At 25.6% G+C, this 23,167-nt stretch overlaps 1 protein-coding gene across 1 annotated transcript in view; it reads left to right on the top strand.

The window, feature by feature from the left end:
- The window catches only part of LOC114129343 (cell adhesion molecule Dscam2-like), a 264,488-nt gene that overhangs the window by 108,723 nt on the left and 132,598 nt on the right, over window positions 1–23,167 (top strand). The window contains 3 exon segments of the mRNA XM_050205218.1: window positions 9,945–10,127; window positions 16,730–16,879; window positions 21,250–21,370. Coding sequence (XP_050061175.1) covers window positions 9,945–10,127; window positions 16,730–16,879; window positions 21,250–21,370 — 454 coding nt within the window.

The following is a 23,167-nucleotide window of genomic DNA, read 5'->3' on the forward strand; positions in this document are numbered from 1 at the left end:
CCACTAATACTGCCACCGCTACCACAAGTCGATCGCTTAATTGTTTCGAACGCATTATGTCATTAAATTACTTTATTTTAAAGTTATGTATAGTATAATATTTATAATATTATTATAGGTGTATAGACGTTTACATTATCGTTATTATATGAATATCGTGAAATATCCTGATCATTAAACGATGACGTATCCACGCGAATACAAAATAATCGTAATGCATTATAGCAATTATTATAGTAATATTTTAATAACAGATACCAACAGAAAAAAAAAACCCCTTAGCGGGTGTGTGTACTTAAAGCATATTATTATAATTAAAATTATTATTATTGTATTTTATCGAACAGTATAAAATATATTGATAAAAAAAAAGAGAGAGACGCCATCTGCGCCACGGCTGCGAGTACTTATTGAATAAAAAAAATCTATCGCGTGTATCGCATTAATGAGTTTTATGCGTTTTTCTACCGGACCATTGTTTCCCATGTACACTATAACACTGTAAAAGTATTTATATACATCATAATATATAACTCTAGTCTTCTCAAAAAGTATTTATTTTTATTTTTTTATTATTAAAATGTTTAAACAATTATAACATAAAAACAATTTTTTTTTGTATCTTATATATAAATAAAATACGATATTCTTAATTAAATTAGATACTCTATTTCAATGAATACATTAAAACTAGTAATATATATACAAATATAGATTTTATTTTAATTAAAAATTCTTATTTAGAACATAATATGACACTTCACAAGATATTATACTGAGTGTTTATTGTTAAAAGAATCAACTGGTAAAGTGTATAGTATTTAATAAAATATTATATTATATAGTAACATAATAGTTATTTCGATTTTCATTCATTCCTATCGTATATACTCTAATATTACATTGAACAGATAACAGGCGATCATTGGAATAAGAGGATTGATATAAAACTTTTCCAATATGACTTATACACAATATCGATGACGCTTATATTATAAGGTACGGTTTGAGATCAGAACCGATATTAATTGAGAACCTTTCGGAGAAAAATATTTTCATAGAAAATATAACATGAAGACAAAAATGATGAATATTTTTTTTTAAATATTTTGTAGAATTTTTTGAGTAATTTGATTTTTTTTTTTAAATCAGTTGCATGTAAATATAATAATGGTTAAAATATTGTGAACACACCATTAATCCCACTATAGAAAATGTACAAATATACATTATCATTGAACGATGATAAGAGCTTACATGTCATACAAAGGGTCATAGTATGAAATCGCTTACATTTGCTTTGTTTATTGCTTATTATTTAAATATTGTAAATATATTTATATAACATATGTTTGGAATTAAAAATTATTCAAATACTTAGCGAAATTTGAATCATAATATATTTTGTTTATTTTTTCAAATTAAAAACTTTTTTGCGCGAACAAAGAATATATACAGTTCTGATATATTATTTATTTTTTACAAACATGGTTAGTGTTTTTCAAAATATAGTTTTTATATATATACGGGTTGATTTTTTTATCAAACAACACTCATTATTTCAAAAAGTATAGATACATGTTTTTATACTGCTGTATAAAATTTAAAGTTTTTTCACTCTTATATTTAATAGTTAAAAAACTATCGACTTTTGATTATCAAATGGCAACCTATATTAATAATTTCATAAATTAATAAAGCCATTTTTTTCATGAATTTTCATGTTAAAATGTTAACTTTCGTTGATCCGTCGGTGAGTTATAGCTGCTCAAAGTTGGTTGACTTTAGAAAGTTCTTAGGTGTTATACGTTAATACTAATTACCTAGCACCGTCATATCTGGGATTTTTATATGTAAAATCCAGTAGCTATAAATAGTACCTAATGAATTTGATATCGTCAACCCTGTGGTGTAACGGAAAGTGGTGATAATATTTATACCTGTTACTACCTGCCCCATATAACTTATTATCAATTGTCATATTATAATTATTACAAATTATTTACTGACGATTTATAATAACACATTTACACTCAATAAACATTTCCCAAAACTACTCAATTTTAAGAAGCTATATCTCATCAACGGATTAACGAAAAATGAAAATTTGAATATGATAATTCATAAAAAAAATAACTATATTAATTTATGAAATTTTAAGTATAGGTTGACATTTGAAAATCAAAAGTTGATTGTGGTTTACCTAATAAATGTAAGAGTGAAAATATGCAAGAATTCTACAATTCTAGAACAGTATGGATTTTAAATTTTGAAAACAAAAAAATTGGAGAAGAGTCAATACTTTTTAAAATAATGAGTGTTGTTTGATAGAAAAATCATCCTGTATATTATATATATTTATAATATTATTTTTTTACCTTTTCCAATTTATGAAATGAGATTAAAATTCTCTTTACTCACTTTAATTTACACACGCGAATATATGTGGGTAATAATAATAATAATAAAAAAAAATTAAATTAATGAGTTTAAAGAAATGTTGTTTTGACTTCGGACAAGATACCGAAATTTTAAGACTTAGAAAATGATTTCATACAATTGTATAACTGTAATAATATAATATTGATTAAGATATAGTTAACCAATGTTCCTTAACAGCAAAATGTATATAAATACTAACAAATAATCAAACATTAAGTTAGTACTTACAGCCGTAAACAACTATTGTTGATAAATTATTTTTAGTAAAGTATAAAGTAAATATTTAACTTATTTCTGTTAACTACGATTACAATGAAATATTTCTATTCTATAGATTAGTATAATAAGTATTCAATGTCATTAAACGATATTAGTACGTGTTACTATTTTAAATTTCCAAACGTTAAACTTTCTTAAAATAATTCATTATCCCTAAAGTAATAAAACTATTACAAGATTTTCTTAATAAGAATTCGTTTATGAAATAAATGAAAACTATTGCTTTATTAAAAAGACATGAATTTATTTCTTTTGTTTGATAAGTACGAATGAATGTTTTATGCGTAAGAAATTCACTAAGAATAAAGTATTCTTCATCGACTAAATAACACAACTGATTTTTAGCTACTTCAAAACGAATTTCATTTATGATATTTAATCACAATTCTGTTTTCAATATTAAAATCGCTACGCTAAAGACTTACAACGATTCATTGACCGTGCTCTGTATCCAAGATGAATGATAATCATTTATATCGGAAAATGATGACTGCCGATAAAAGGTTTTATTAAAAAAAAATACCAATATTTTTCTGCCACCACTGTGTTTGTGTATTACGTGTATACAAAATAAGATCAATCTCGTCGTATGTTTAATAATTATTATTATGATTAATTAGAAACACATAATGTTATACAAATTAATCACTACATGAACGCTTAGCTTATACTTATATTCAGTCTTGAGGGCAAATTCATAGTATTTATTATATTAGGTCGCGTTAATCGCATTTCACGAGCATAGAATGAGAGCACTGCCGTATATAATACATTATTTTAAATAACAAACATAATATTATCATGTATGTACATTATATATACAGGGTTTTATAGATTCAATTTGCCTATTGTGGAAAGGTTCATATAACTAAACAATGATCAAATTTTTAAGGATGTCTCAAAACCGTTTTAGACTGAAAACATTATGTCTAGTAGTATCAATAATATCAGTAGTATTATATGGGTACTCCATCTAATGTATTAAAAAGTTATATGGTAGTAGGCTTAATAAAAAAAAATAATCAGTCATCTTAGAGAAAAATAAGTGTACAAAAAAAAAAAACAAGCTAATAAAATTAACTAATGATACAAAGAATCATAAACACTTATACGTATTATAAAAACACATCGATTAATCGAGATTTATTTTTTATTTTTTTTATCGTTTATTACTTTTAAATTACCTGGTCAATCATGGTCATCAAATAGTTTTACTTATAGGGTTAGCTTATAACTAACAGGCATTAACATCAAGTTCCGTTTAAATTAATTTATTTTATAACTTATATTTCACACATTTTGAACAAATAAATACTTAATAAACTCTTACAAACCGAGTGTATTTTACGACACTTTTCCATATTTTAGATAACGGATATATTATACAAGCAGTTAATAATATTTTCACTCACTCAGCTTGGAAAAAAAAACTTTCAAACTTATGTATATAATACCTATGTAGATTTATTATTATTATTTCCAATAAACTTTACTACCAACTTTTCATCCACCGATCTTCTTGCAATCTTTGATCGCGTAAATTCTGTAGAGTGACGAATAACTAGGGGCAATATATATATATATAAAGTTATATTGGTGATTTAACTATTGATTATACCTGTAAATCAATATTATTATAATATACAAATAGTATATTTCCTCTGCATAAACAACTATAATATATAGATGTAAACAGGGTTGGGTAGTATCTTTGATATAAATATCTTAAATACAATTGTATCTTGTATCTTGACACAATTATATGAAGTATCGAGTATCGCGATACTTCTAAATAATGTGTTTTATATGTAGTATCTCGATACTGCTTTTTGAGTATCTTACCCAACCTTGGATGCAAATATATAATATAAACGATCCATCGTTCCTTTTTGTATGATTCTGAATATGAAGCATATCTATTTACATATATATTTATAATCTATATATTTAGACTCATAAACAGGGTGCGGCAGTCAAACCCAACGATTTAAAAAGAACTGATTGGTAGGACTTAAGTGGTAGAGATTTCGGGAAAGTTCTTATCATTTTTAAATATACCCGGAATTTAGTTATCACGGAGCATTGGTTAGCAAAGATGAACGTGTATCTACTAGGTATTTTTTTAAATAAATATATTATGATATTTTAATTTTGAAAGAATTTGTCAAAATTGATTAAAATCACAAACACTTAATAATAATTGAAAATATATGAAACTTTTAATTGATGATTCAGTGATGATTAAATGTTGAACCATCTTCCTTGAACTTAGAAATACCTTAGTTTGTCGTTTATTGCCTAAATTTTCTCAGAATTGGGAAGTAATAAGTCATAATCGTTGAAACTTTTCATCTTTATATAAAATGTTTTTCTTTGTCAAAATAAATCAAATTCCTATTTTAGAGATTTTTACTAGGTATGTTTATCCTAAACTTCAATTTTTTTTAAAAGTCAGTTTATATAGTCTTTATATTCAACTATATATCACTGTTGTCAATAAACTGGTCGCAAACAATGATTACACATTTCACGATACAATATTTGAATCCTTTAGCTATATACATTCATAATTATTATATTTTGTTGTGCCTTCATACTTGACTGAAATAGTAATAATAAAATAATTTTGGTTACATGATCCCTTTAAAACTGTAGTTCGGAGGTCTATCAATATCCCAAAAAAACTATCTATGGCTCAAGAAAGTTCTTGAATATGGAATAAATCGAAATATAAATAATAAAAAACATATTATGTAACGTACTTTATTGCTCATCGCGTGGTCTTCGCTATGAAAATTGTTGGTCTTGAGGTATTTTTTTTGTATTACATTATTACGTTTATAGAAAAAAAAAATGCTAGACAGTCAGTCACTCGAAAAATATTATATTTTACTTTCATAAAATGCTAACAAGAGGACAAGTAAATTGTTATCAATTTTATTTTTATTACTTTTATGCATTTCGAAAACGTAAACAACGTGTTTAAAGTAAAAATAAGATAATACATATTCTCATAGAAGGACTATTTAAATAATAATAATCCTATCTTAAAAACAATATAATTTAGTATTTTAGTTTCCCAAAAATTAAAAAAAACTAGACTTTTCACTTTTTTGTAGTTAGCGATTTAAATACAAACGATAAACAGTTAAATTAAATTACTTTTTCAAGTTTACGTAACATGTATGTTACATATTAAAGTTAAATATATTTAAATATTATTTATAATATTAATAAAACACACAAATATTAATATAATATTTTGTATTTCAAGGTTAGGTATGTATAATTGTACAAAGCTTAATTTTTATCTTTTGAGTAAAAGTATAAAAAAGGTTTTATTAATTAATTGTATACCATTTTATCAGCGCAGGTTGCTACATAAATACTTGTTTTTGAATCTATAATTGAATTTCAAACAAATCTGACTAACTATCAAAACATATTTTAACGATAGTTAGTAATATTATGTTTCCGACGAGTATAATAATTATTAAAATCTCACAAACAATTGCTCACACGCGATGCCAAAGGGAAATCTGGAATTCATTTAGTAGCACGCCATACTATTTATATACGAATACAAAACAAAATAACAAGAGCTAAATCGATGTATTAAATTTAGTTGATTAGAATATGTTATAGCTGTTTTAAATATCTTATTTAAACTTGCTGCTTTGGTAAGATGTGTAAACGATTTAGACGTGAAAAACAGATTTTCTTACATCGACGTTACGGCTTTGAGTGGAAACCCGAAATAAATATTTTTTATTTTTCTTTGTTATACGTGTTATATCTATTATATGTATAGGTTTAATATATTTATATATTACAAAAATACACGATCAATTAAGAAACCGAAATACATAATTATTACGAAAACAAACTTATTAAAACTTATAATATAGAAACTGAAAAATATTTAAATCATGAATGGTTGGAAAAATCATTATCAACATTACTAAATAACTGATGGTAAAATTAATCAAACTATGCCGAATTTTTTAAATAAGTTTTATTTATTTAAAATTTAAACGTGCTAAGCCCAATATTTTCAAAAACAATGATCGTATTGATAGTTATAAAGTAACAGCCGAATATATTATATGGTGATACAATATAAATTTAGTTAATATGTATCAAATAAAAATATAACAATATAAAATACAAATAATTATCATAAAGTATTTATATCGTTGTTAAGATATATATTAAATGGGATTATAAATATATTATAACAAAAGAACAAATTTACATTATGCTTATTCACAGGCACTATTAATCTAGTAACGGTGGCATTTTGAGCATAATTAGTGAAATGGAATGGCACATAAAATGTATTAGATTGCTTAGTACGAGAACCGGAAACCAGCAAATTAAATTTAACTTGTAACTTTGAACAATTGATGATACCATTTAATAATTTAAAAGTGAAATAAAAATCAAGTTTGATTCTTTTTGTTCCGAGAGTGTCTAAATTAGTTAATGATAATAATGGTGAATAATGCGAGTGTCGTTGGCGTTGGACATCTCATTTAAAAATAGGAAACCTTAAGATAAGATTTTGAATCGTTTCAATACTTTTTGCTGAACAACACACTTAAAGAGACAAAAAACAGAATTATAATCAAGTATCGAGTGAACGAATGAGCAGTACAAAGATTATTGAAATCAAAAAATGTTCTACTTATAAGACCTAATATTAAAGATGATTTATTTATGGCATATTGTGTATAGTGATCATTGAACAATAGGAAGATCTAAAATATATATCAAAGTATTTAATATGAAAAAACTAATTCAATACCATTTGAATAATATTTCTAACAAATTTTGAATATATCGTCATGTTACATTTTACAACATTTAAATATGGCTTATTAAGAACACATAAACCAATGAGTAGATTTAGATTATTCTGGAGAAGTTTTCATTACTAGGAAATGTAATTATTTGAAATATTTTGAAATCATCAGCAAAAAATTTTAATTTGTAATTTTCATATCATTTACATATACATTGAATAAACGGGGAGCTAAGTGAAAACTCACTTCTCTGAGCTCGCATCGTATTATACTGCTACTATAACACATTATTGTTTTTATCCCGAAATAAAAGAAATTAACCAAAAATAAAATGTATTTCAAAAATTTAAATTGTATAATTTGCCCGCAAGAGTGATTTGGTTTATATTATCATCAAATACCTTAGAAAATTCAATGAGGTAAAACATTTTTTAACTATTTTTCCAAGACTCGAAGATGAATACGATAAACATGATAATTTAATAATATAATTACACTTGTTGAAACGAACAGTTAATAAACACCTCGATGACAATTCTGGAGCAAAATATATCACCAGCTATGTGATATATAATATAATAATAATAATAACAAAAAAAAATATCCTATTCCTTCTTAAGTATTTTTCGCTAGCGAGACAACATAACGCACAATAATAATTCGATGACTATGTATCAATAGTATAATATATAATATAATATATAGACATAATACTTGTCCATACTATTCGTTCACCGCCGTTACTTAACACTTTCAAATCGTGTTTTCCAGTCACTCTGATTCACACATACTCAATACGACGTACTATAGTCAAGTCGGGTTTGGTTAATTTGATTTAAGTCGGAGAAGAATCACAAACTTATACTCGAAATCATATTATTTTATTGTATATTATGATATTATTTTTCGTCAAGGTGTAATAATACTATGATGGATTAGCTTTGTCCCTTTACGTTTCAAAAAAAAAAAAATTGTTTTCCTTGTAGCTGACGTGTATTTGAAAACAATAGTATATTATATTACCTAAATTACCGCGTGTTTGATGTTCTGCGGGTAAAAATCGACAGCGAGTAAATGGAAGTATTATAAACTCATATCTGTATCTTTGAACATTAGTTACCTCTATGGCTCTACCCACATAATCAGAATAATTTAAATGGCTGCTGTATAAAATATGTAATACGTATCCGCGTTATGTAACTAATTTGTTTTAATTTTTTTTTTTGATATCATTTTATTTATAAATTATAATGTGTGTGCATATCGACAAAATAATTAAGTTCGACCTGAACCTCGATTTTGGAAATCATAACAGATTGTGAAAACATTAAATAATTCCTAAAAATAATAATATTTATAGGTGATGTACTGTTGCACATGTACATAAGTTATTATAATTATAATGTTAAACAATTTTCGTTCGTTAACTCTATTAACGATTTACAAGGGTTGCTTTTCATCTATACATTGTTATATTTTATTTGAATAGTTACAATAATAGTTGGAAATATTTTTAATAAATAATATATAATAATTTCCTATGGAACACAACAAGTAGAAGAAAATTTAACAAATCAGTTAATATGTTTTTTTATACTTATACAAAAATCAACATTACCAATTAAAATATAAAATGGGAATTAAAAATTATAATATATTTATTACTGGTGAACAGTAATCAAAATATTCAATGTTATACATACTATTATATTATTATTTATTATTTAATTAATTTATATAGACATCTCTTATAAAAATCTTGCGTAATTAAAACGTATACAATTAAAAGAAATATCTAAAAAAATAACCATACCTAACTATCTACTTTTTATATAAACCATAAAAGTATTTTGTTGAAAAATAATGGCTCACCAACCATGTTTTCTAAGAGCACTCGATCTTATACGTGTTTTGTTGCCAAAAAATGAGATTTTTAGAAGACATTTTACGTGATAAACGAGTATGGGGAAATATTATGCTCAAGGAAATTCTTGTTGCATTTTTCCTTACCTTTTAGTGTGTGTATCGTGTTGTCAAGCATTAACACTTTAAATGGTTTAAATCGTCGTTTTCCAAAGTCTCTCAAGTCGTCACGTTTTATATTAATATTAATATCATGTATAATATATTTATATAGACTTAAAAAAAACCAAAAGTATAAATCAAATAAGATTATAGTACACAATTTATTTAGTGATACATACACGTACGTGTTCGAGTGAAAAACTTATCGTTTATAGAATCCAATTCCAATAATATTATAATATTTGTTTAACATAATATTATTCGAACAAAACCTTTAACATACAAGTTAGTAAATGAAATGTGTCTGTTTCTTCTTTTTTTACTGTTATAAAATTAATAATTTCTACTCAAAAAAATTACTAAATTATATATATTTTTTTTTTTTTGTTATAGAGGTAATAAGAAACTTCGAACCTATCGTTAGAGATACAGTGACAATGCCTGGTAACGTGGCTGTCTTCAACTGTCACATACCTGGAGTGAGTTACAATGAGAATCAAGTGTTACCTGAATCAGTAGCAATCACTTCATGGGTGCAAGACGGTGTTTTCAACATATTTCCGTCATGGGAAATAGGTGAGTTTCCAGAGTTTTGCAATTTAACTAATAATAATATTTATATACATTATGATGTTTTACTGTGTTATCCTCTACTTACTATTTATCTAAACTCAAAACATATTTTAATAATTGGTAGAAATCAGGATATTAATTTTATTGATTTATTCAAAATTATAAACTTAATGTAGTGTTATTTGTACTTACTGAGATTTACGGAAAATAATTTTTTTCGATATGTCTATGTCCATTAGGACTGGACATTTATTTAGAAATTCTACTATAGTAGGTACTTTAAGCTATTCAAAATTATTGCAAAATATAGTTTTAAACCAGGAATCATAGATACCCGTCGTAAATAATATACAAAAAAAAAAATAGACCTAACAAAACTGTCACACCATCTTACTTAATATACAAAAGTGTATATTTTTTAGTATTTTACCTTTAGTATGATATACTTTACTATTCATTACGTATCTGTCTATTTATCTATATATATCTATATATATATAATATTTTCATGAACTTTTACGATCACTTTTATAGTAGTGGTACTTGAGAAATATACGCGAACAAATAGTGGTGATCAGTAGATATGAGTTTAGGTGTTATCTCTGGCTACGCTCTCAACAACATTTTAATTTCTTACTTTTGCAAAAATGATCTTCATAATATTTTATAGTATATATGTAATTTATTCACATATATTTTTTCGTTATTCGTAAAATATAACTTGTAGGCATTTTTAATATTTAAATATTTTGAAATAAGTTATGAATGTTATGAATATTTAATGATTGTATTTTTTATTGTTTTTGAAAATGTAAGAAGTAAAATCAAAACAATCATGATTTTACCTAATAGTAGTATTGGCAATGGTTAATTGAAAAAAATATTAAATTAGCTTTTTAAATCGATACATTCACCAAAGCCTACATTTCTAACGAAATTATTTAACATATTTTCATGATTTTCTTTAAAAATTTCCCCAAGTTTAACTGTTTCACCAAGTTTTCTGTGAAGTTGCTAGAAATCATTCAAAAAATCAATAACGCTACTAAAATGTATAAACAATACTTTTCTCTGATCAATTAACTTTCTAACTCAGTTAACAAGTTTACAGTGTTCACATTATTTTATTTGTATAGAGGTTTTTTATTTTCTGTTACTATTAAAACAAAATAGTATAAAAAATTGTGCTTAAAACTTACCCCGTAGTGTGCTCAGTACTGAATACATTTAAGATGGTGCAAATGGTGGACGAATAGATAGATAAATCTGAAGCTAACCAGTAACTTTTTCTTAAAAATAGTTTTACTAAAAATGTTACACCTACTTTAAGTTTTTCAGTTTTAAATTTTACTCAGGAAAAATAAACATTTCTCGAGATAAAAAGCAGCATATATCACCCTTTTCAAACAAATAGACACTTCAATTTCATTTATTTGTTTATGCACTGAGAGTTAAAAATGCTATGTTATCTTTTGAGAATTTGGGTAAAAGGAAACTTGTTGTTACACCATCATCGTAGATTAAAAAAATTAAAAACCGTGTACTACGTTCGTTTTATTGAAAAGAAGCGTTGCCTTATCAAATAGAAAGTTCTAATATTATTGTTCATATAAATTATTATGTATTTTTATTTCTACTTATAATTTAATAATATATATCAATTGTGTGATATTCCATTGCATCAATATAAAATATTAGCAAAAATACAAAATAACAAACACAATATTTTATAATATAAGTAATATAGTTTTTTTCATGCCAAAGTCGTGACAATACAAAAATATGTCTTCAGACTTTACGAATCATAAAACTCGGTCACGATATTATTACAAACAACGCATGCAAGTTTGCGAATGATAAACCGAAAAACTATTGTACCAATACGCTGGAGGCATATGTCATACAATTTTGTTAGACCAAGTATTACCAAACTCATATATTAACAATAATATTATTTCCACACAGAACCACATAATATACGAATCTTGATACTCATGGGACAGTATCTTTATATTGAATCGTGTACGATATTCTTTAATTAATATAAATACGTTAGGTAACTAGTAAATGTTTCAAAAAAAAAAAAAAACTCAAACTAGAATAATTATGATTTATGTCAAATTATTAATTTTAAACTTAAAAATGCTATCAATTTTTCTTCAAAATACATAAATAATTGAAGATACTGTCTAATTTCTCGTATGACGCTGCAAAATAAATAGTCAGACTTCTAGTTCATATATATATTTTTTTTTTGGTATATTATCCATAAATGTATTTTTTTTTTTTAGAAAATAATATTATTTTTACTATTCAAAATAATATGTGTAGTATTTTATATTTGAATGTAATAAAAGTATCAAATACATCAAATGATTATAATATGTATTTATTGTTAAATTATAACTTAAATTAATAAAAAAAATAAACTCTATAATTATTTTTTGTTGTATCTACTAAATTTTAATGTGCTTGCAATTGAATACATAAAATAAGGTACTACCAGCCTAACCAGGAGTAGCTTTAAAAATAATGGTTTCAAATTAAATATAGTCATACACATGATATGTATGTCATTTTTAAGTGTTGAGATGGTAATAATAATATACGATTTAATATGAAAAAAAAAATCTTTATTATTAAGATATAATATATACATATCTGGTTGTGATAACAACTGGGACATATCATTATTATTTTTATTTTTATTTACGTACAAATATAAAATAGGTGTTTAAGAATTTATTTTCATATTATAATACTTTAAACTACTGAACGTAATAATTTTTATGATATAACGTCTGGCTAACCATTCGGTATTATAATAACTTAATGTTATGTGCAAGAAAAATTAATTTCTAATATAAATTTTATCACAATGACAAAAAGAAGGATTCTTATTATACAATATAATATAATACGATAAAATCATATTTGTAAAATTGAAAGCAGTGGGTTAATAGCTGTATAGCGTTAAATTACAAATCATGGAACCTTCATATAGAGTTCTATAGTTCATCAAAATACAATTTCATCATCCCCTCTTTTTTTCTTGTTAGTGAATAATACATCATCTGTATTGTTTCATTTAAAAATACTAATCAAACATAATTAGTGCGTTTTAATTAGATTTGTGTTTCCTGTACTCATATAGCAACGTGAAGTCTTACGTATTGGTCAGATTTAAATTTAAAGTTTGATGTAAGTTTTTTTTATGATTAAATTTTTGCCAATATTATACAAATAGTACCTACTAAATGTTGCTACCAAAAACTTACTGGTTTTCTATATTAGGTGAAATTGTAAGTCTTAATATATCTTTCAGATGCATCGCTACTGTCATTAAAATACACTATAATTAACACACGAATAAAAACAATTGAAAATAGTAATGGTAAACAACATTACGTAAATCTAATTATGTCCAATGACTTTTGAAAAATAAATACATAGTGAGATAGACTGCGTAAAGCAGGTTTTACAATATTGTTTTTTGTTTGGATACTTTTTGTAGAAGTTTTAAATGTTTTCCAGTTCGATTACGTAGTATGCTCAATTTAACGGAACTCGTATATTATATATTGAATTCTGATCCGGCAAAAATTGGAAAATCCGTGTATAAGCTATTCTTATTTTCTCGGAAATCATGTTAGATAAAGGTTACCAACATGGGAAACAAATCAAACGATCCATCTAAATCTATAATACAATTTCATAAATGAATATTCTTTCAACACAGTTTTCTACCCAATAGTAAAAAATAAGAAATCAATAAATAATAATTAAAACAAAATATTTGAATACGTGTACCTATATAGTTATTAAACGACATTAAGAAAAATTGCGTTTTAAATTTCATTTTATCGAAAAAAAAAATTAATTATTAGAACATTTACTTTTTTTCATTTACTCACTATTTACTGATCATAAAGTTATTTCTAACATCTATATCATAAAAGTAAATATTATATTATATTAATTGTCCTTTAAGTCATGGTAGATAATACAATATTATTTTATCGATATTATTATTGGTCCAGGTAATTAAATTATTAAAACCATTAAAGATTTAAAATACAATACTTTGAATAGACTTCATTAATATTTTGATATTTAATGGACACACTTTTAACAAAAAAAAAAAAAAAAAAACATTAAATAAATGAAAATACATCAAAATTGTAAATAGGTAATAAATTTTTTCTTTTCATTTTCGGAGTTCTTAGAAATACAAGATGTTTTTTACGTTTCCAGAAATACGTTAAATATTATTATGTGTCTGAATTCTGAGATATCTGTTTCTGCTGTTTTTCCATTAGCCATTAGATTTTAAACTCGGTGAAACTCGTTAATGGGATAGTTTATTTAATAAAAAGGTGCATTTTATATTCTTACTGATCTTATATTTTGAACGGAAATGGTATTATTTATTAAATAACAAATGAAACCTGTGTACTATTATGTAAAAAAATATACCTATATAATATATATATATTTTTTTTTTTTTTAATTGAATACAATAATCTATGTTTAAGTATTTGATTAAAAATAATCCAATTTCATTAAATATTTTTTGATACATTTAAATAAAAATAATTTCAATAAAATTATAGTTAATTAGCAAATTTAAAAAATCATTGATAGTGATATATTAGACCTTTTAGCCATGTACTTAAAATAAATATCAACTAAATAATAACAATAATAATAATTTAACATTCATCAACCCGATATACATCAGTATATTATAGGTATACTTGTTTTATATAATAAAATATGAACTTATAAAATCATATTTTTAAAATTTAAATCGAGTTTTACGTTTAAATTTATAATATTTATGTTAATATGAAACGGACATTTGCAGTTTTACACTGTTGGTTTAAATTTCACCTTTATACTTGTGTTTAATCGAATATTTTCAAATTGGTATATTCTAGTAATAAGTTAATAAAACATTTCTAATAAACAATATTAATATGATAGTATGCTTAATTTGATAAAATGTTAAATTATGTAAAACTAATATACAAAGAAAAACCGCATAGAAATATAAACGAGAAAATGAAACTATAAAATGTTAAAAATAATGTTTATGAAATTAATTATTTATGTCACTGTATTATTTTTTGAATTTAACATAACTATTTTTTTTTTTTTTTATTTATTATGGCTTCGACATCGAAGGTCTTTAGCCTGCATTAAATTGAACTATTTTGTTTGTATAAAAATATTGATAAATTTTAATTATATAACTGAAAAAGTTCAATTACAAAATGTGCAAAACGCATAATTTAACGTAAGTTTTTGCAACTAATTCTATACATTTTATCCATAGACTAGTTGGTTAACCTAAAAAATTATAAAATGTTAAGTAAATCTAAAATACAAAAATATACGATATATTACTATATAGGTATGTAATATAATATTTTGTATGTAATACGTATCTATATTATATTTTGTGTTGTGAATAGTAATAGTTATTATCTTACACGAAACTTTTGATTCTGTGAAATCAAATTATATTTAATATATTCATAACACGCATGATATTAGGTCGAGAGGGAATGAACGACGGATAATGTACCTGTGTGTACAAAAATATGGAAATAAAAATCATGAAAAAATACTCTGCCTATTTTCAACCATCTTAAAAATGTTATGTCGAAACTAAAATTCTCATAAGCAAAAGATATATAAATCAATAACAACACAACCGTCAAACACTACACTACATTACAGTATGATAATATTAGGTACTAATTACGTAGTAGTATCTAGCCTATTCTAGGTATCTGTAATAATATTTAGGAATATGGAATATTATAAATTATGTTATTTTTGGTTAATAGTTCTATTGATTATTTTGTAGTTGATTGACTTAATTTAAGTTGTGTATAAATCAATTGAAACAAAATGAGTTGTATAATTAATTAATTAATTTATAAAATATATATTATATATTATGTTATCATAGATTATCGTATCATGCAATATAAAAATTACGGGTCATATAATAGAAATTAAGTATTGCTATGGTATTTGCTTCAAAAAAAGTTTAAGTTATATAAATGAAATATTAATTTTATTTACATTTAAATTGTAAATTAGTTCAAAAAAGTTCACTTTTTTATTTATTACATTTTTTGCTTCGTCCCTTTCTTAGTTTCAATTTTTTGTTTATAAACATAATTAACGAAAGACCAAAGTTATGTTTTCTCGAAACTTGATTAATACTCGGTATTTATTTCCATTTTTAATGTACATTAATCTATGTTGATTATTTTAATTATTATAATTCATTGTAATTGATACAAGAATCTACACTTTTGTAGACAATATTATCTGAATCAAAATACACTTATTGCATAAATATTAAAATATGTGTAAAATAATATTTAAAAAAATATTTATTCGTCAATTTAGCTATACACTTAATCAGATTAAAAATAATAATAATAATAAATAAATATAAAAATTAAATTACGAGTATATAAATAGTATGATATCGACAACATAACATGAATTTGACAGTAGCTTACCACATTAGGACATGCAATAATCTACAACCGTATTTATTACTATACTTTTTTCAATTTCAGATTCAAAAATTATAATGATACCAAAAACTGGCCAATTGCGTATAGCGAACGTAGAAGAAAACGATCTGAGGCACAGCTATACGTGCCGCATAGTAAACAAACTGACGGGATTCACTCAGGAGAGCAGCACGTTTGGCAGAATTTATTTTGGTAAGCGAATTCGTTCTTTGTCCGTTTTCCTTTTACGCGCCGTGTCTTAACAAAGTTGGTTGTCTCGAACACGTTGTTTTATGTCTAAAAAAAATAAAATAAAATAAAATAAAGTAATGGCTCGTAAAACGTGAAAAACCTTTAACGGTACGAGCGCCGTGTTTTTAAGGAAAAAAATTTCCACCGAACCTTATCCGCTCGTTAATTTGCGGCCAACAACAAAAAGCAATATTTCACAAACATCCACGCAGCCGTGCACGTCGCCGCCGCCACCGCGAACCGCACAACAAACGTTTCCCAGACGCGCGTATCACGGCGGTTATTTTTCCTCTCTTTTTATTATTTATTTCATTTCATTCCGTTTTAGTTTTTTTTTTTGTACTATTATTATTTCGCCAATGTGACTTTCACGGCCGTTGACTGGAAGTAAATTATTTCGCGTATTAGCCACTCGAAGTGAAATATTCCCCTCGGGAGTTTCACCTATAATATACGTACAACGCTCACGCGTAACCCCCGACACACAATTCAATTTGTCTCGTTGAACGGTGTACATATATATATTTTACATTTATGTATAGGTGGAACTCGTTCTGGTTTCTCAGCCGACCAACGATTATTGCCGTCTGAGAACTTCCACTTTTCTGTCTCTCGAATCGTCAAATTAAACGTACTTAAGAACGAATGGCAATTGAATCGATATTAAAATCCAAGACAAGAAAAGTTATGAATATAAATCACCGAATCTAAACATAATTATTGTAACAAGGGTGAACTGAGAGACATTCATAATTCATAAGTCACCATAACAATGATAAAAACTAATAAATAATCCTTACGGTCCTATAATACTATAAAGTATGTTTTAATATAATTATAATATTTTTATAATGATATTTTTGAATTGTTCGTACAAAAATTTCAATATCACGGATAAAAATAATTATTTTTAATAAAATACTTGAAGACGAAACCCGGAGAAACGTAAGCAAAATTAAACTTAATCTAAACACATCAAATACTGAACCGTTTTAAATTTAATCAAATACCTACGAAAGGGAGGTATACTCATAATGGTTATTAACAAATAACCATTTTTTAATTTATGTCAGTCGTTTTAATTTGAAATTATTATTACAACACACAGTATCTATATTTGTTCAACTGTTGAGGTATTTGATATAATTTATGCAATATTATACAACAAATGTACCATCTGGCAAGACGTTTTTTAAACAACACTCCACAGCGTGAATTGTCTCTAAAATATTCGAAAATTGCAATTTGCTTTCACCGTCGAAAACATTTTGGTAGATTTAACTTTGTCGTTTGCTTATTAAGTGTAAATACATTTTTGCATTCCGGTCAGAATTTAAAACGTTAAAATTCTTTGTGAGGAAAGAGCAATTTAATTGTGTATAGGATAGAACGAGCATTTTATCTAATACGGGATTTTTACTTTTGTCAAATTTAACGGACATTTCAATAACTATCATCCATTTATAGTAATAATAATAATAATACCTGTGTGCTATATGGATAGTATTTATCTTATTTTTTTTTTTTTAATTTCACCACACTCCCCGTTGTACAGTATATCGTAAAAATAGAGTGACAGAAATATTCAAAGTTAAAACGTGAGAAATATTTCAAAAAAAAATATTGTACACCATTAACAAAATGGAGATTTTTCTTTGATTTGCAAGTTGAGTGGTAAACATTTAACACGCGACCGAGACTAGATGTTTTTCTAACAAAGCTTTGAAATTAAATAGATACGTATTTTCTGTATGCCGTTCTTTTTTTTTATTATTCGTTTAGCCAACAACAATCATCTACTATACTTACCACATAACTTTAAGTATTTCATATACTAATATAAATAGTGTAACGATTGATGTTTCGATAATCTCGTAGATTAAAAATATAGAAAATAAAAATAAATGAAGCTTTTAAGCCACAACAAACTCAAGACAATATTATTCTTTAATATTCATCAAGAGAGTTGTTTATGCGGTATTGCTGCCGTTTTGTGTTTATCAATCCTCGGGATATGATTGAGGAATTGTCTCGACCACTTGTTATAATTATATTCTATTTTGACTCAATTCCAGTGTTTTTAATATTTAATTTCCCGAATTGTAGTCACTAAAAACTCAGCGTCTATAAAATAGTACGAAAATGATGAAAAAAAAAATCATTCAGAGAATCTAATTTACTTTGTTTTCAATACAATCGTTGAGAAAATAATTTTTAGAACACATAATAATGAATTTTGTATTGATATTAGACTGCAAGAGCTAATTTTAATGTTCGTTGCGACGTTTTATTCGAGTGTATTATACTTGTACACCTCATTGTCACGAATCGAGTTCTTATTACTGGCAATAAAACTAAAGTTTAACTAACAAAAATACACTCAACAGATGTAATTTATATTTAAATCAATTAATTCAACTGATTAAATATGTTTACGAAAATTAACTTCCTAATAATATCCGTCTTATACATCCTTGATAATTATGAACATTTGAGCAACCGGAATTCAATAATTAAATCAAAACTCTCTCTTCAAAATAATGTTTCTCTATCTTCACCCATTTAAAAATAAACTAAATTACATTATATAACACTATTATAAAAATATAAATTTGAAATTGACATATCAATGTATTCGTAAGCTGTTTATGGCATATAAAATATAAAATAATTATAACGCAATTACTATATACTATATACCTTTGTTCAGCAGATCAAACTTTTAAGTATTTTTTTATATATATATTTTCTTTTTTTTTCTAAGAATAATAGAAGTAGACCATGCTAGTTTTACGATAAATTGGTATATATATAGATAGATATGTGTGTCTTTTGCCTTATCACTTACTGAGAAATACAATAACTAAGGATAAGAAGGTTTCAAAATATTTTGTTTTATTCATTTATTATTATTATTATTATTATTATATTATTATACCTGTATAATATGTGATATATAAGAGTGTTCGACAAGTTTAAAATGAATAAATCTTATATTCCCAAAATGTACAAATAATAATAAAACAGAAAAATATGTAATATAAATATTATATTTTGTACATGACACTTCGGTAGCTGACTATTTATAGATAGTATTTTTTTTTATTATACATCAAGATTGATGATTTATAAATGTCAATATCAATCGTGAAGATTTCGACAGCTGTAACCACTCAAAATCGAAGTATAGATGGGCTACAAGCACGGTAGATTTAAAATATTAAAATATTAATTTATTTTACGCACAAAACTTTACACCGAACATAAATAAAAACAAATCCAATATCAATTCAATGCATTAAAATAATAGCTGTTATTTTATACTTTGTTATTTTTTTGATTTAAATATAAATAATAAACAAGAAATTGGAGAGAATTTTGTGGACAGTCTTAATCTAGTTATCAGCTTTTTTACCATACATCTTATACTGTATGATTATTAATTTTTCATGTATTGACACAAAAACAAAGAAAGTTTGTATAATATGATGATACTATATTTAAGTCCATTAAGCAACCGCCGTTGAGAATAATCGTATTTTATCATTTTTTTTTTATCATATCATTATTTATTTCAGGGAACGGTTGAAAAATATAGTTTCTCTAATGATAAAAATGATAATAAAAAGATTTCGCTGTATAGAAAATTCGTGGCTATGAAAAAAATATTGTTTTTAATGAACTCCGGGTGGTGGCATCAGGACAATAATTATTAATAATCATACATAATGATTGCGGTGGTGTGACGCATGCGTTTACGAATGATTTCACGAGCATCGTAAATGTACATATTTAATATATATATATATATATATTATAATATGAATAAAAAAACATAAAACCGAAAAAAAATCCGTTAAAATACTCCGTAAATGCGTTTATAATAATATGCGAATGTTAAAAAAACGGGGTAGTTCTGGTGCGAAATAACCAACGCGAGTGGTGTGACTTTACGAATAAAAAATATATGTATATATATATATATTTTTTTTAATTTCTAAATCCCTCTGAGCGACATTGGTGAATTCGTTGAACAAATATATATATATATAAATGTATAATATACGTATATGGTACATGGCCACCATTGCCACCGTTAACGTATTATTATGTGTTGATGGGTTGTGGAGAGAGGTGAAGAGTGATGTCGACGGCGACAAAGCCGAGCGCATAATTTAACGGAAATTTTAATTAAAACCGCCGAGTAATTAATTTTGCACTAAACGATGGCAACCGAGTTATTCTGTATTATTATTGTAAAATATTTATGTTATTTGTGTCTACTTATATAATATCATATATGTTTTTCACACACGCATTTCGCTTTACAGAAAGTAACCGTACCATGGCACCTTGGTCGAAATCCAACGACTTCACCGTTCACTTGGTGAAACAGGGCGATCATCTTTTATTACCATGCGACGTATATGGGTTTCCTCCACCGAAAGTCACGTGAGTAGAATGAAACAATAATACCTTAAATGGTTAGGGTTATCCATATTGTCTATAATATTGTGTTCTAATGGAAAGTTTACAAATCAATTGAAACGCCGTCGTGGTTACACTACCACTCGCGATCATTATATTATTATAGTGACTTATAGTCACAATGTACCATTGGCTCTAAATATTTTACATATTTAAGTTATTTTGATGTTAGTTTAAAGTAAATATTCAGATTCTGATATGGATATGATGAGTTTATTATATTTTTTATGCACAGATTTATTATATTTTAAGCGTATACGTTTATATGCGTGATATAGCAAACACACACACACATATATATCGTGTATAATAATAATAATATTTGACTAAACATGAAATAAAGTTTATATGCTGAATACATATACAACTTATTGTCGTAAGAATTGTTGTTAGTGTCATCTAATATGAATCTGGAGTATGTCTTATGGCAGTTAAGGTCACAAGTGTGTATTATTTGTTTTGGTTCTCAAGTTGTAAAACTGGGCTCATTCGGTTGTTTTCAGTTTCAGATTTAAAGTTTTTTAATTTGGTTTTAATAAAATCTTGTAGGAGTATTCCCGTATCATTGTGAACTGTTTTTTTCGTAAGTTGATTTGACAAAGAAACAAAAAACATGTTTTTTTTTTTAATTCTGACTTAACAAAATCTAGTACACACACACACACACCACACACACACACACACACACACACACACACCACACACACACACACACACACACACACACAACACACACACACATATATGTATCGTGTATAATAATAATAATATTTGACTAAACATGAAATAAAGTTTATATGCTGAATACATATACAACTTATTGTCGTAAGAATTGTTGTTAGTGTCATCTAATATGAATCTGGAGTATGTCTTATGGCAGTTAAGGTCACAAGTGTGTATTATTTGTTTTGGTTCTCAAGTTGTAAAACTGGGCTCATTCGGTTGTTTTCAGTTTCAGATTTAAAGTTTTTTAATTGGTTTTAATAAAATCTTGTAGGAGTATTCCCGTATCATTGTGAACTGTTTTTTTCGTAAGTTGATTTGACAAAGAAACAAAAAACATGTTTTTTTTTTTAATTCTGACTTAACAAAATCTAGTACACACACACACACACACACACACACACACACACACACACACACACACACACACACACACACACACACACACACACACACACACACACACACACACACACACACACACACACACACACACACATACACACATATATATATACTGCTGATTGATGTTTAAATTGCAAATAGTTTACTTACAGATCATTTAATTGTATACCGTGATAATTATCTAACTTTCTCTGTCTGAAATATAACATGTTATACATTAATTGATACTATATAATTGAAAATTAATTTTAAGATAATATCAGCGATTCAATCATTTTTTTATTCAATTGTTTTATGATATTTTTATCCTGTACGGACCCCGAATGAAGGAGAAACAGACGTTCGACAGACGAGTTTTATGGATTGAGTCAATTACAGATAGAAAAACGTATTTCACGGAAATACTCTGAATCACTGGAATTGTCAACGATATAATGGTTGGAAATAAATTGGGCGCGGTGAAACGCAGTTATATAGAAAGCTTTTCAGCCTGTCCCATTTTTAGAGTAATAATAATGATGCAACTTCTTGTTCGATAATCGTTCAATTTAAAAGTTCCGATGGAAACTTACAGTAAATAAACTGTTGGTTATCAACTGAAATCTAATTTAGTCCCAAGACAAAATTTTAATA

The sequence above is a fragment of the Aphis gossypii genome, chromosome X (genome assembly GCF_020184175.1).
Source record: "Aphis gossypii isolate Hap1 chromosome X, ASM2018417v2, whole genome shotgun sequence".
In the NCBI taxonomy this organism is placed as follows: Eukaryota; Metazoa; Arthropoda; class Insecta; order Hemiptera; family Aphididae; genus Aphis; species Aphis gossypii.